This window comes from Syzygium oleosum, unplaced genomic scaffold (genome assembly GCF_021117445.2).
Source record: "Syzygium oleosum isolate NSW1041296 unplaced genomic scaffold, Sole_v2.1 Sole_v2.03, whole genome shotgun sequence".
Taxonomy (NCBI): domain Eukaryota; kingdom Viridiplantae; phylum Streptophyta; class Magnoliopsida; order Myrtales; family Myrtaceae; genus Syzygium; species Syzygium oleosum.
This window is the reverse complement of record NW_026607487.1, coordinates 10,498,260-10,511,642: the sequence shown is the minus strand read 5'-3', so window position 1 is coordinate 10,511,642 and position 13,383 is coordinate 10,498,260. Positions and strand designations below refer to the sequence as shown.

At 43.2% G+C, this 13,383-nt stretch overlaps 1 protein-coding gene across 5 annotated transcripts; it reads left to right on the top strand.

Moving 5' to 3' along the window:
* The first annotated feature begins 3,449 nt into the window (after positions 1 to 3,449).
* Positions 3,450 to 8,947, top strand: LOC130137651 (uncharacterized protein YKR070W-like). 5 transcript variants are annotated; one of them, XM_056309411.1, is made up of 12 exons: positions 3,450 to 3,729; positions 3,830 to 3,933; positions 4,158 to 4,193; positions 4,651 to 4,724; positions 4,953 to 4,993; positions 5,501 to 5,572; positions 5,947 to 6,151; positions 6,438 to 6,533; positions 6,635 to 6,702; positions 6,891 to 7,098; positions 7,186 to 7,269; positions 8,761 to 8,947. In XM_056309411.1, the coding sequence occupies exons 1-12, from the start codon at positions 3,620 to 3,622 to the stop codon at positions 8,818 to 8,820; spliced, it is 1,158 nt and encodes a 385-aa protein (XP_056165386.1). In that variant the 5' UTR covers positions 3,450 to 3,619; the 3' UTR covers positions 8,821 to 8,947. The 5 variants fall into 5 exon arrangements, with proteins under 5 accessions (XP_056165386.1, XP_056165384.1, XP_056165385.1 ...); XM_056309409.1 differs by lacking the exon at positions 8,761 to 8,947 and having other exon boundaries at positions 4,651 to 4,838; positions 7,186 to 8,750; XM_056309410.1 differs by lacking the exon at positions 8,761 to 8,947 and having other exon boundaries at positions 7,186 to 8,749.
* The last annotated feature ends 4,436 nt before the right edge of the window (positions 8,948 to 13,383 follow it).

Below are 13,383 nucleotides of genomic sequence, written 5' to 3'. Positions count from 1 at the left end.
GTGTGAGTCTGGTTCAAACATTTGGTAGAGCATGTGGTATGCACGTGGTAAGGAGAAGGAATTTAACATTTTCCGAACTCGGACTCAGATCTAGACCCAAAGAAAATCATTCCGAGACAAACGAAAACTACCACGTCAACCGACCCAAACTCAGCACCCCTATGGATCCCAAGACAAGGAACTGAGCCACGACACCAAACACCCAATAAGAGCATCTCGATCACAGCAGCTGGATTTCGCCCCAATTCAGCACCATGGCACCAAGGACCACCATGATTACCCCCAACTCAGCTTGCTCTCCCCAGAAGCTACTCGAAATGCTCCACACGCGCGAAGCTCGAAGCACTGACTAGCGCTTCCAGACACGCACCGGTCGACCCGTTTCGCCGCCAAACACGAGGCAAAAGACTAGAATCGACTGACCGAACCGAACCGAAAACGAACGACGACTAGCATCCGAGTTGAAATCGAGCTCGGTGCTCGACATCGCGAAAGGGAAAATCGAACAGCGCGCAGAAATCAGAGAGAACAACGCCGAAAGTGCAACTCGGGCTGATCCGGGGCGATTGCCGGAGGAATCCGTCGGGAAATGCAGGGGTCCGTAGCCGCGAGACGGAGGGCCGGCGAACGGTGAGGAAATCGTCGCTTCTCGCCGGAGATTCGTTCGATTGCGAGAGTGTAGAGAGAGAGTGGCGTGTGTGTGAGAGTGAGTGAGTCTGTGGATGGGTTTGGGGGGTGTGCGTGCGTGGCGAAACGAATGCTTTGGAATTTCAAAGGTGTGATTCAAGAGGAGCAGGGAGCATTTGGGAATTACTGGGTTTCTTCCGGTTCTAGGTTCCGGTTCCCAGTTCCGATCCGGTTCCGGTTCCTATAGGAACTGGGAATCGGAACCGGAACAGCCGGTTCCTAAAAATGGGGAACCGGGAACCGGACCCTCTGTCCATGGAACCTGGAACCGAATCGGATCCACCGGGTCCGGCTCTCCGATTTCCGGTTCTACCCTGGAACCGCGCTCACCCCTAGCTGACACGATCTTTCCATTTTGTATTTTCCCTATCTAAAAAAGTAACCAGTTTTCGCTAGTCTTCTATGAATTTTGCTTATAATATTTCATGTATGACGCTCCCTGAAAGCGGTCAGCAGCCCACTTGAATTAGGTAGAATCAAATGAACAATTTATGGTTCTTCTTGCTCTTTTCTCAACGCATGCGATCTCAATGACATACTTTTGGAGGTATTCCAACGTTCCTTCTTACATGTATATGAGAATCGTATTTGGCAAATCTGCAAACTTGATAGGAAAAAAAGGAAAAAAAAAAGAAAAGAAAAAAGAAAAAAATAATAAAAAAATTCGAAAAATATTATGAATATTATTAAAAATTTTCCGCGTTAGTGCCCACTGTCCTACATGGTATTATTGATGTCCACACGTTAAAATTAATCGGATGGACTCAATTGATAAAACGTGAAAATGTTTATAACTCAATCGGCAAAATTGAAAGCTTCAGTACTGAACTGACAAAAGTTTAATAAATTTATGATTTTTTGGATAATATCCCGTATTAATTGCTTTCCCATTAAGCAAAATTCCTTCACTACCGGTACCGGTCAAGGACTTCGTCTGCTTCAAGTGCTTGATTCCATCGCTCTGTTTAGTTGGCAACAGGCTGTTCTTTATGTCGTGTGGACACGAGTCACGTGACCATAAGAGAGATATAGATAAGATTAAGATCAACGCGAGGACTGAGATTAGCAGTTTTGATGTGTCCATCTAAGACAGGCAGTTTCTTTTAAGTTTTAGGAGGATCTTACAACATTTCTCCGACATTTTAGAGCACTCAAAAGAGAGATGAATTAGATGTGGGTCTCTTGCATCTTAGCCGAGTTAGGCCCAGGTCAAGTCCGTAAAAGGTATCACATGGTCTATAAATCACGTGTCGAGCCCAATTCAATGATTGATCGAGTGGGCCCATAGCGAGGTCTACATGATTAATAATCGAGATGATATTCGTAAAGCATGTAATAATTTCTCATTTTCACACCCAATTGTTTTTCTTGACCCTTCCGCCAAAATCTTATCCCCTCATACTGTGAACCGCCAAACGCATGTTAGAGCAGCGGCGTAGGAGGTGCTCGATGTGTTGGTTGTTCGCATCAAGTATAGTCATGAAAGGAGCAATTTTCGGAATTTAATGATTTTGCAAGGTTTTTGGCAAAGCGCGACCTTAAATTAGTCGGAGGCCTAAAATTATAGAAGTATTTGCGCAACTCATTCGAATTACGCTATGAGGAAATAGAAAAGATAGAGAAAATTACAAAAGAAGAAAATAAAAGCCCAAAAGCATTCACTAAGACTCCGTTTATTTTGCGAAAAATGAATGATTTGGAAAATATCTTTTCTAAAAATGATCGCTTGCATCGCCTACAAAAAAATGAATAAACAAAAATATTTTCATCATCCAAGAAAATATTTCATAAAAAGATTTTTATCGATTAATTATTTCAAACGATATAAGTTATTATTTTTAAGAAAATGTTTTTAAAATCATTTACTTTTCACGATGGAAAGAGGCCCCGTTTGGTTCAGCTTTGGGAAGGGGCTTTCGGCCTTGAAAGGCCCTTCCCAAAATGCTGAACCGTTTGGTTCGGTTTTCCGAGTCCGGAAAGCCGAAAGCCAGCATTTGAAATGCTATTTGAATGCTGAAGCCTATTTTTCCTTCCCAAATTGCCTTCACTCAAATTTCAATTTTCCGATTTTGCCCTGTTACTGTTCATCTTCTTCATCGTGAGGGTGGCCGACGAGGGTGGCCGACGAAGGGCCGGCGAGGGCGGATCTGGTCGGCGACGGGCCGGCGAGGTCGCCTGGGGTCGGGCGACCGCCCAGCGCTGCCGCCCGGGTCGGGCGGCCGCTGGGAGTCGCGCGACCCGTGCGATGGTCGCCCGGGTCGCGCGAACCAGAGCCGGTCGCCTCGGAGTCGCGCGACTCGGGCGGCGGTCGCCCGGAGTCGCGCGACTCGGGGCGGGCCGTCGCTGGTCGCGCGACTCCGGGCGACCGCCGACCCAGTGCGATGGCGCTGGGCGGTCGCCCGACCCCAGCGGCCGTCGCCTAGGTCAAGCGACCTCGCCGGGCCTTCGCCGGCCAGATCCGCCCTCGCCGGCCCCTCTCCGGTCACCTTCGCCGGTGAAGAAGATGAATAGTAATAGGGGCAAAATCGGAATATTAAGAATAAAAATTACCAAAGCCCTTTGCAAAAAAAAATTTACCAAACACTACTTAGGCCAAAGTAGCTTCACAAAATTATTTTTACCAAATACCACTTGCATTTTTCCAAATGACTTTCACATAAAGGTATTTACATTCCCCAAGTTGCATTTAAAAGCCGAACCAAACGGGCAGAGAGCCTAAAATCTGACTGAAGGAAAGGGCGATCTATCGGAAGGAAAAAGGGCGATCCATCGGAAGGAAAGGGCCATTCTCTCTCTCTCTTCTCTCTCTCTTGTTGATCGAGTCTGGGACAGTCGAAGCTCGCTCGCTCCGTCCTTCTCGGAGCTTCATTTCCCAGTGGTTCGTTCGAGCTCTTTCAAATCTCCCGAAGCGGATTTTCGCCGTGAACGGAGGATGAGGCGCCAGCTTTTCGCAATCGCCACGCGGAGCTGCCGCCGCCGCCGAGAGCAACCGTCCCTGCTCGTCTCGCGCTCATTCTCGCGACTGAGCTCGCAATCGGACCGGTGTGTTGTGTTCGGTCCCGCTTCGACGCTTGTGATTTCCGATACTTTTCCGTCTCTTCTCGTCCTTGATCGAATCGAACGATCGTGGTTTGCATCGCAGGCCTTCGTTCGGCATTGCCTTCGACATCGACGGCGTAGTTCTCCTCGGCCATGCTCCCATCGGCGGTTCTCCCCGCGCGCTCAAGAGATTGTACGATGATTCTGGTAAAGCTTTCGCTGTCGCTTGCTGACGAGACCTGCGGGGCCTTATGTCATGCTAGCGATCTTGTTGTTTCGCGTGTTTTCCGATGTTTACGTTGCGAATGCGTGTTTTTTGCACTGATTTGCTACCGAATCTTCTGATGGACTATGAGGGCGGTGGATATGGAGATACGTATCTGCTGTTTGATAACCAGCTATCGCTCACTTTATGTTCTACATCTTTTCAGGGAAGCTGAAGATACCTTTCGTGTTCTTGACAAATGGTGAGTGTTCGTGATCGGTATACTTCAACAGGTCCTAGTAATTGCTCTAATGTGTTAGTAACTTTTACTATTACATTCCTCACTTTTGACACGTGTTAGCAAATGTGACCGTTCTATAGAATCATCAGCGGTGAGCGTGCCGTGATATAATGGTCAAACTAACTAAAGTTTTCAAGTTGCATGCTGGACATCATACTCTTATTGTGGTTGATTATTCATTTATCAGCAAGTATCAGTACTTTTAAGATCTAATAGTAATCTTCTTGATGATTTCGAGATTGCTGCTATCTTATGTTTAAGTCATTCAAGCACTTTGATCTGTGACGCCTTTTGAGATGCCCTTACCTTTCATTGTTCAATATGCTACTGCCTCGAAATAAGAAAATTCGCCCGTTAATTTTTAAAGAATCGATGTTTACCTTTTACTGCACGCGGTTAATAGCAATGGCTGATGCAGGGGGTGGATTTTCTGAATCCAAAAGAGCCCAGGACTTAGGTCAACTATTAGGAGTCAACATTTTACCTTCGCAGGTAGTTCGTCTCTTGTTTTACAAAATCTGCTTGCCCTCACAGTTCTGCTTGTTGTCAGTTCCGGAATTGCTTTGTTTTGTTTGCCTCTCATCTTTTGACCAAGATACTTTGCAGGTAGTTCGTCTCTTGTTTTACAAAATCTGCTTGCCCTCACAGTTCTGCTTGTTGTCAGTTCCGGAATTGCTTTGTTTTGTTTGCCTCTCATCTTTTGACCAAGATTCTTTGCAGGTCATACAGGGCCACACACCTTTTAAACAACTGGTAAATAGGTATGGATTTGTTGGATTATCTCCATGACCAACTTCCAACGAGATATGCAGCATGCTAATGTAAATCAGAACTGAGCTTTTTCGATAGCATTTGCTTTTTTCTCGTATCTCAATCTCAATCATGATTATGAAAATCTACGATCGCAAAATAAAATGTTGTGCTTGTGTATTGTTAGTTCGATGAGAATTCTCCTGTACAAGAATTATTTACGGGTACACAAATTAGTAGGTTCAAACCTGTGAAAATAGACTTTATTGAATGTACATATCTAGTGTGTGTATGTGGATATCAAAGAACATGTCTCATTTCTTCATCTCATGCGCTTTGTTCTTGGAAACTAGGGAAATGCACTCCCTATATTATGTTATACGAATAGAAAAGACGCAGAAGAGTGCCAATGCATGTACTAACTATTCTAAAAGAATTCTGCGTAGGCTCCTTTATTTTACTCACGAATACACTTCTCTATTTTATTTATCTGTTTCCTAATTCAGGATTTTCCACAGATTTGAGAACGAACTTGTCGTTGCTGTAGGCAAAGGAGAACCTGCTGCTGTGATGTCTGAATATGGATACAAGTAAATATTTTGACCACTTCTCTAGGTTCGCAAATGTACCCAGCAATGTCTCAATTACTTGCTTGTCCATGCAGCTGTGTGGTGTGGGGGGAGGGGGGGAAGAGAGAGAGGCAATAAGGATCAAGATATGTATTTAACAAAATTGATAATGAAGGATATAACTTTAATGTCTAGGAGATATATAGGCACAAGCAAAGTTAGTAAAATCACTCAAGTTCTCAGGGTCTCCTGTAATCACAGACAAGTCTTCTCCATATATCATCTTAGATGTCTGTGTTCAATACTGTTTCACCTGAAACGAGAACTCCAATAGCTTGATTCTCTTATTTCTTTTCTCCGGTTGACCCTTTTCTGCTTATGTCTTTTCTATACAGAAATGTTCTGTCAATTGATGAGTACACTAGCTACTTTGATGCCATTGATCCACTGGCACCGTACAAGAAATGGACAACTAAGCCAGACGTTGACCAGAATAGCACTTCTAAGGAGATGGCGAAGAGAAACATTGCCGTGCAAACACAGAGAGTTAAGGCAGCATTCATGGTCAGTGATTCTGTTGACTGGAGCAGAGACATTCAGGTTGTGACCACTCTAATGGATCTTGTCCTTTCTTAGATTATCTAATTCGCTGTTGAGTTCATACTGGGCTTTTTAGTCACGCGAGTTCTAAATCTTTGAACTGATTATCAAAAGACACTAGGCTTTGTTTGTTTGTTCAGTAACTACTCTGCAACTTTAGTCATCATCTTTTTAGAAGTCTAGTGGGCGCTGAAATATAGTTTGAAAGAAGTGATAAAATGGAGTGTTATCATCTATCTATCTGTGTACATTTAAATAATTCTGTGATAATTAAGTTTGGGTTTAGGTGCTCTGTGACTTATTGAGAACTGGAGGGCTTCCTGGAAGGGGGACTGGAAAGCAACCGCACCTGTTTTTTGCAAATGATGACCTAGCATACCAGGTAAGCTATGCCGTTTGTGATGCCAGCTGCAATCTTGAGTTTTTGAAGCCTTAGTGGAACTAAAGACTGGCTGATGACTAGCTGACAAAGTGTAAAGGCAGGCTACTTTTCCTGCTGAACGTCTGGGTATGGGGGCTTTCAGGATTGCATTAGAAGCAATCTATAATAGGTAAGATAGTGAGGTTTCAGCTTCTAATGTTTAATTCTGCACGGAATTTGATCTAAATATTCTCGACAAAACATTAAAGAATGGCCTATAGATCCTTGTGTAGGCCTAATTTGACTCGATGCAGGATAGCAACATGCATTGATCTTCAATCTTATGTTGCACATTGTTTACTTCTCTCTGTTCTGCAGAATACATCCCATTCCGCTGGCGTTTACATCATATGGGAAGCCAAATCCATTTGTCTATGGAAATGCTGAGACCGTGTTAAGGAATCTTATGCCATCTTATTTAAGCAACCTAGATGTGGAGAATACTACAAACTCTGGAATTCGTTATTTGAAAACCCTGTACATGATAGGAGATAATCCAAAAATCGACATTAGAGGCGCACGAGAGGTATATTTTATAACGAGAAACGTATTTTATCATATCAGTAATTTCATTTCCGAACATAATCACCAATACTGCCAACAACTCCTTCAGGCAGGAGATCCTTGGTTTTCTATACTAACAAGGACTGGGGTATTCAAGGGAAAAGATAATCATTCAGAGTTCCCTGCGGACTTGGTAGGTATTTGTACTTTTAACAAAATTCAGACATCTCTCTATCTCTCTCTCTTATCTCTCCTCGTATGTATGTTGGGGTGAGTTGATGGTAGGTTTCTAAGTGAGCGGATCGTGTGCATTCCAGCATGTTCACTTCTTTGGTTTAGAGATTTTATACCTGTGATCCTAGCGGAAAGTCTTGTTGAGACTGCAGATCTTTGATTCCACCGGGAAAACATTAAGAAGTAAGTACATTGTGTAATCACTTAGGCCTTGTTTGGTTCACCTTGGAGTAAAAAAAACAGAAAATGGAATCTCATTGGAACTCATCTTTGGATGGATTTATGATCGCAGAATCAAAGTGCCTAGGTAATGGATTCTTCTAAAAATGCAGAATTGGAATTCTAAAGTAGAGGTGGTACTGGGATTCCTAGAAAAGAAAAACAGTCGTGAACCCAACCCACTCATTTGTCTGAGGTTCATCATCTTCAAATCCTACAAAACTCTCTCTCTCTCTCTCTCTCTCTCTCTCTCTCTCCATTCATCATCTTCAAATCCTTCCCATGTGAGTTTCGCCTGCCTCTTGATTCCATAGCCCTCACATTCCTCTACTGGGTGAAATCATTTCTCTCTCTCGCCATTGTGAAACTTGTTTGGATTCTTTATGAAGACGTCAGCTATGAGCATCACGTAGGCTTGGGTGGGGACACAAAGTTCCATTTACAAACTCGGCTGAGTTGCTGTCACTCCATTTGTTATTGTGATTGGGTCTTTGACTCAAAACAAGATGAGGATAAGAATATCACGATGGCTTGAGGTAACTGCTGTGAAGTAGTTTGAAGGTACATGGGAATGGCTTCATCTTCATCGATGCGGATTTTGTGTGAAATGCTTGACTCGCTTGATTTTGACGAGTTGTATATAATGGGTTTGTTGTGGACTGTAAAATCATTTAGAGAAAACAATAATCGGGAAATTGTTGAGGGATCTTATGTGGTTCTTCATTCTGTTTCTATCCCTAGTTTTTCGCTATCCGCTTTGTATATGTTGATTGGAGATGCATTCCATTTCTTACATGTTTTAACCTCATTTTGCAACTCACATTGGACATTTCTCTCTTCATTGGTAATTTGAAACCAAACAATAAAGAAAGAAAGAACCCCACTCCCAGGAATTTGATTGCTTAGATTGGAATTCCTTTTCATGATTCCATGGCCATGAGCCAAACATGGCCTTAAGTATTTAAGGTGTCAGCGTGGATAATCCTCCCATACTTATATACCTTGATTTGCTATGCTCTGGGTGATCTGTAGTTTCTAACTTTGGTTGGGTGAAACATGACTGAACGAACCTGTTCCCCCTTCAGCCTAGCAAAATGTCGGTCTTTCAAAACCATGCATAATGGAAAGCCACTTTTGTTGGGAGTTTGTCTTCTCTGAAAAATTTCCAAGGTTAAAAATGAATTCGAAAATCGCTCATCCTAGTTGAACTCTTTTATGTTTACCTATGCAGGTCGTGGATACTGTTGAGGACGCTGTCGACTTCATCTTGAGAAAGGAATGCGGTTCTTGACATCGTCTAGACGAAAGATGCCTTTTCTTTCTGTGGTATCTGAACAATTGTCAATTCTTTGGAAACTAACACAATCTTTCCTTTCTGTGTTTTTCCTATCTCAAGAAGTAACTACTATTCGCTAGTCTTCTATGAATTTTGCTTATCATGTTTCATGCGTGACATTCCCTAAAGGCGGTTAGCATCCCATCTGAATTAGGTAGAATCAAATGAACAATTTATGGTTCTTATTGCTCTTTTCTCAACGCATGCGATCTCGATGACACTTTTGGGAATATTCCAATGTTCCTTCTTACATGTATATGAGAATTGTACTTGGCAAATCTGCATATTTTCTGGACCTTCCCAATACCAAACGGACCGATGTTTGGATCTCCAAATTCAGCCATGGTTGACGGACCTCATGTTTTGGCAGAGCAAGAGGTAAGTTTCATATTGGAAGGCCCGATGCAAAACAAATTCAGGTTGGGAAATCGCCGAAAATAAGTGGCAACAAAAGGGGCCTCAACAGAAAAGATGCGTAACTTATCAAAAGAGAAAACAACAATAATGGAAAAGATACATTAGTTATTGTGTACGGTTGAACCAGCGCATCGGAACTTCAGAACAAACTGATCGTCTGAATGACATGACGCAGAAATTTTCTCTCTTTTCACTGCCCTTAATACTCAGTAGCCTTAGAACTTTAGGACTTGCTTAGGATGGCTTCCGAGTTTCCCAAGTGATTTGTCCAGTGCGATGTGGAAATCGCTAAAAGGAACCAGCTCCCAGCTCCGTCCTGCAATTATGGGGAAATTCATACGCATCCACAATCCAAACACACTATCTTGAAGATAAATACTATCGAAAATTACTTAAAAGATATGGAGACCTAAATACAGCAATTTGAATATGTGTAATAGGTTTGCGACTTTTTTTTGATCAATTTCCTGGAATCTACGTCTAAAACCCACACTAAAGACACTTTAAAGCTATAATGTTTTTGGATAACGAGTTGATTAGACATCAATCGTCTCATCATATTTAGACGTATACCAACTATCTAACGCCAAACTTCCATTTCACTAACACCATCTACCGTTCACTTCAACAAAATATTTTCTCCATGGTCTACGTGTCAAAGGGCAAGGATTCTCTGCCGCAACATCTCCAAAATATTTCTCCTCAGTTACATTTTCTCTATGAATATGCTATTCAAGCTCGCATACACTAAAGTTGGAATATACCATCACATTATAATTTGAGTAGAACGCCTATTCCTATCATAGGCTACATGAAGAAAGATGATTATGAGCACGTATAAATACTCAGGGTGCGCGTTCGTTTCGCAGAAAATGAGTAATTTGAAGAACATTTTTTGAAAAATGATGGTTTATATCGTTTAGAAAAATTAGTATTGATAACAATCCATGTATAACTATTTTTGTGGGCGATAGAAAATTTTTCCATTTATTTATTTTTATAAACGATATAAGCGATTATTTTTTGGAAAGTGTTTTCCAAATCACTCATTTTCTATGAAACGAACGTACCATCGAATTCAATGAAAAATCGTCGGACTGTTTGGTAGGTGAATGATATTCCCTACTCTTTTGTCAGGAAAATTGTCCAAAAAGTCCTAAACCTATTGTATTTTTGCCAATTCAATCCTAAACCTTTAAACTTTGCCAATTAAGTCCTAAACCTTGTCACTTCTTGCCAATTGAGTCCATCAGGCTAATTTTGACCGGAAATTACTAACATGGACGCCGGGCGTGCCACGTGGCACTGCCGGCGCTGGTGTGAACAATTTTAATAATATTTTAATATTTTATCAAATTTTTTATTCTTTCTTTTCTTTTTTCTTTTTTCTTTCTTCTCTTTCCTTCTTTGATTTTTTACTGTGGGTCGCCGGAAACTGGGCGAGGGTCGCTACGCCCTTGACGGCCGACGGCGAAGGCCGCGAAACCCTTGCTGGCCACGGCCCTCGCCTAGATCCGGGCGAGACCATCGAGGCTGGCGATCGCTTGCAGCCATGGATGCTCAAGCTTCGAGCTCGTGGTCGCCATGGAAGCTCAAGCTCCATCTCTAAGCTCTCGGGCGCGGACACTCGAGCTTCGAGGTCTCTCTCGTTTGGAGCTCGCTTTCGCGGCCATGGGTGAGGTCACCTCGCCATGGCCTTGCCGGTCGTAGGTGAAGAACAGAGTCAGCCCATTCTCTTGAAGATACTCCAAGCCTGGCAAAATCTTCCTCGTGTATGATCGAATCTCGGGCTCATCCAAAATTTGTTGATGGGTAGCGATGGCCTAAAGATGCAGATTTGGGTTGCGCTAGATTCGTCGAAACAAGAAAATCCAACCGTATACTCTCTCCATCTCAAAGAGTTCTCTGGAGTCGACTCACAAGAGACCCACAATGCGTATGGAGAAAATGGCATGCTGTTGGAGCACATGATAATTTCCTCTGAGGTCTTCTCAGGTACACTGATGTTTATGCAACCGGAAGTGGCTCGTAACGAGGAGCAGAGTTTCCCATTGGATGTGTGGAGTGTCGGTTGTACGGTCATCGAGATGGCCATTGGGAATAGGGGTGAACGGTTCCAGATTTCTTACAAGTTCCACATGGAACCTAAAACATACCATCGGGTATAGGTTCCCCATTTTTTTAAACCTAAAAACCTACTTGTCGGAACTTGGAACCTACCCTGTCACAGGTTCCAGGGAACATGTTCTTTTTTTTATTGCATTTTTAGTTAAACAAAACAAAAATGAACGTAATAATACTGAACAAGCTTGTCATTCATCAAAGAGAATACAAAAGACTAATTTTCCTGGTATTACGGTTCAAACTAAAATGAGAAGTCATTGCGTGAATTGATACTAGGGGTAAGCAGTTTCATGTTTCGTATAGGTTCTACCCATGTTAATAGGTTCTTCATTTTTTGGAACTTGGAACCAACTCTATCACAGATTCGAGGGTCGGTTCCAGAGCCTACTCAGGTTCCACCTGTATTATTAATTGAACAATTGCAGTGAATCGTCACCTTTAATAACTACTATTTACAGCTATGATTCACTAACCACAACTTATATTTATACACACGAAGAATATGAAACATTAACAAGTCATAAAATGAAAGCTCAGACTAATAGTTCCAGATGATACACTCATCATCTAATCACTACAAAAAAACTAAGATTTTGCCATGAAAACTTGCGATGAAAAATTTTTCGTCGGAAATTAGTGACGACTTTTGCGACGAAAATTAAATTCGTTGGAAATTAGCGACGAAAAATTTTTCGTCGGAAATTAGCGACGAAAAATTTTTCGTCGCTAATTTCCAACGAATTTAGTTTTCGTCGTACAAGTCGTCGCTAATTTCCGACGAATTTTGCGAAGGAAAGTTATTCGTGGCAAAGTTCCGACGAATTTTGCGACGGAAAGTTATTCGTGGCTAATTTGTGACGGAAAAAAAATTTATCGCTAATTTGCGACACGGAAAATAATTTTTATGATATCCATCCCCACCCCCAATTTCTCTCTCTCGACTAATTCCTCATATCCCTTTCACTGTTCTCTCTCCCTCTCTCTCTTTCGTTTCTCTCGATTTGCCTATCTACGCACGCGCAAATCAATCTCGGTAAAGCTTTTCCGCCGGTAAGTGTCGTGGCTAATTTCGTTACTAATTGGTGACGAAAATGGTTCGTCGCAAAACTATTCATCGCTGGATTTGTATTTTTTGGTGTTATTGAAATTTTTTTTTTCCCTTCCTTACTGGTTTGGCCGGTCGCCGGAGACATCGCCGGCCATGGAGCGAGGTCCAGCGGCCTGGCCATGGCCGCCGGTCCACCTCGCCGACGCCCAGGTGGGCTAGCCTCGCCATGGCTGGCGAGCTCGAGATCTGGGCGAACTCGAGCTCGCCGGCCATGGCGAGGCTAGCCCACCTGGGCGTCGGCGAGGTGGACCGGCGGCCATGCCGAGAGCTCGAGCTCGCCGGCCATGGCGAGCTCGGCCCTCGCCAGTGCCGGCGAGGGCTAGCCTCGCATGGGCCTCGCCATGGCCGGCGAGCTCGAGCTCGCCCAGAACTCGCCCAGATCTGGGCGAGCTCGAGCTTGCCAGCCATGGCGAGCTCGGCCCTCGCCAGTGCCGGTGAGGGCTAGCCTCGCATGGGCTGACGGCGAGGGCCGAGCTCGCCGGCCATGGCGAGCTCGGCCCTCGCCAATGCCATGGCGAGCTCGAGCTCGCCCAGAACTTGCCCAGGCGAGCTCGACGGCCATGGCGAGCTCGAGCTCGCCGGTCGCCGCACCAGCGACCTACCAAGAAGAAAGGAAAAAAAATAAAAAGAAAAGGAAAAGAAAAGGAAAGAGAAAAAAATAGAAAATAATTAAAAAATGCATCTTAAGTAATTTGTTTTTATTTTAGGTACGTGTCCATTTGAAGGACACACAATCCAAGTGAACGTTGCAATTCTCATCAAATTGACCACTTTCTACTACAAAGATTTCAGTCAAATACTTGGTAAGTCTTCTTGACATGGTAATTTTTTTCATTTGTTTCAATTTGAAAGTAATTGTTTCGTAAAAA

Bases quoted from the DNA above. Each gene is read 5' to 3' on its own strand.
- LOC130137651 (XM_056309409.1), top strand. From the start codon at position 3,620: ATGAGGCGCCAGCTTTTCGCAATCGCCACGCGGAGCTGCCGCCGCCGC. The intron at 4,839-4,952 runs GTAGTTCGTCTC...GATTCTTTGCAG, and splicing joins TTGACCAAGATACTTTGCAG to GTCATACAGGGCCACACACC. The intron at 6,534-6,634 runs GTAAGCTATGCC...GTGTAAAGGCAG, and splicing joins ATGATGACCTAGCATACCAG to GCTACTTTTCCTGCTGAACG.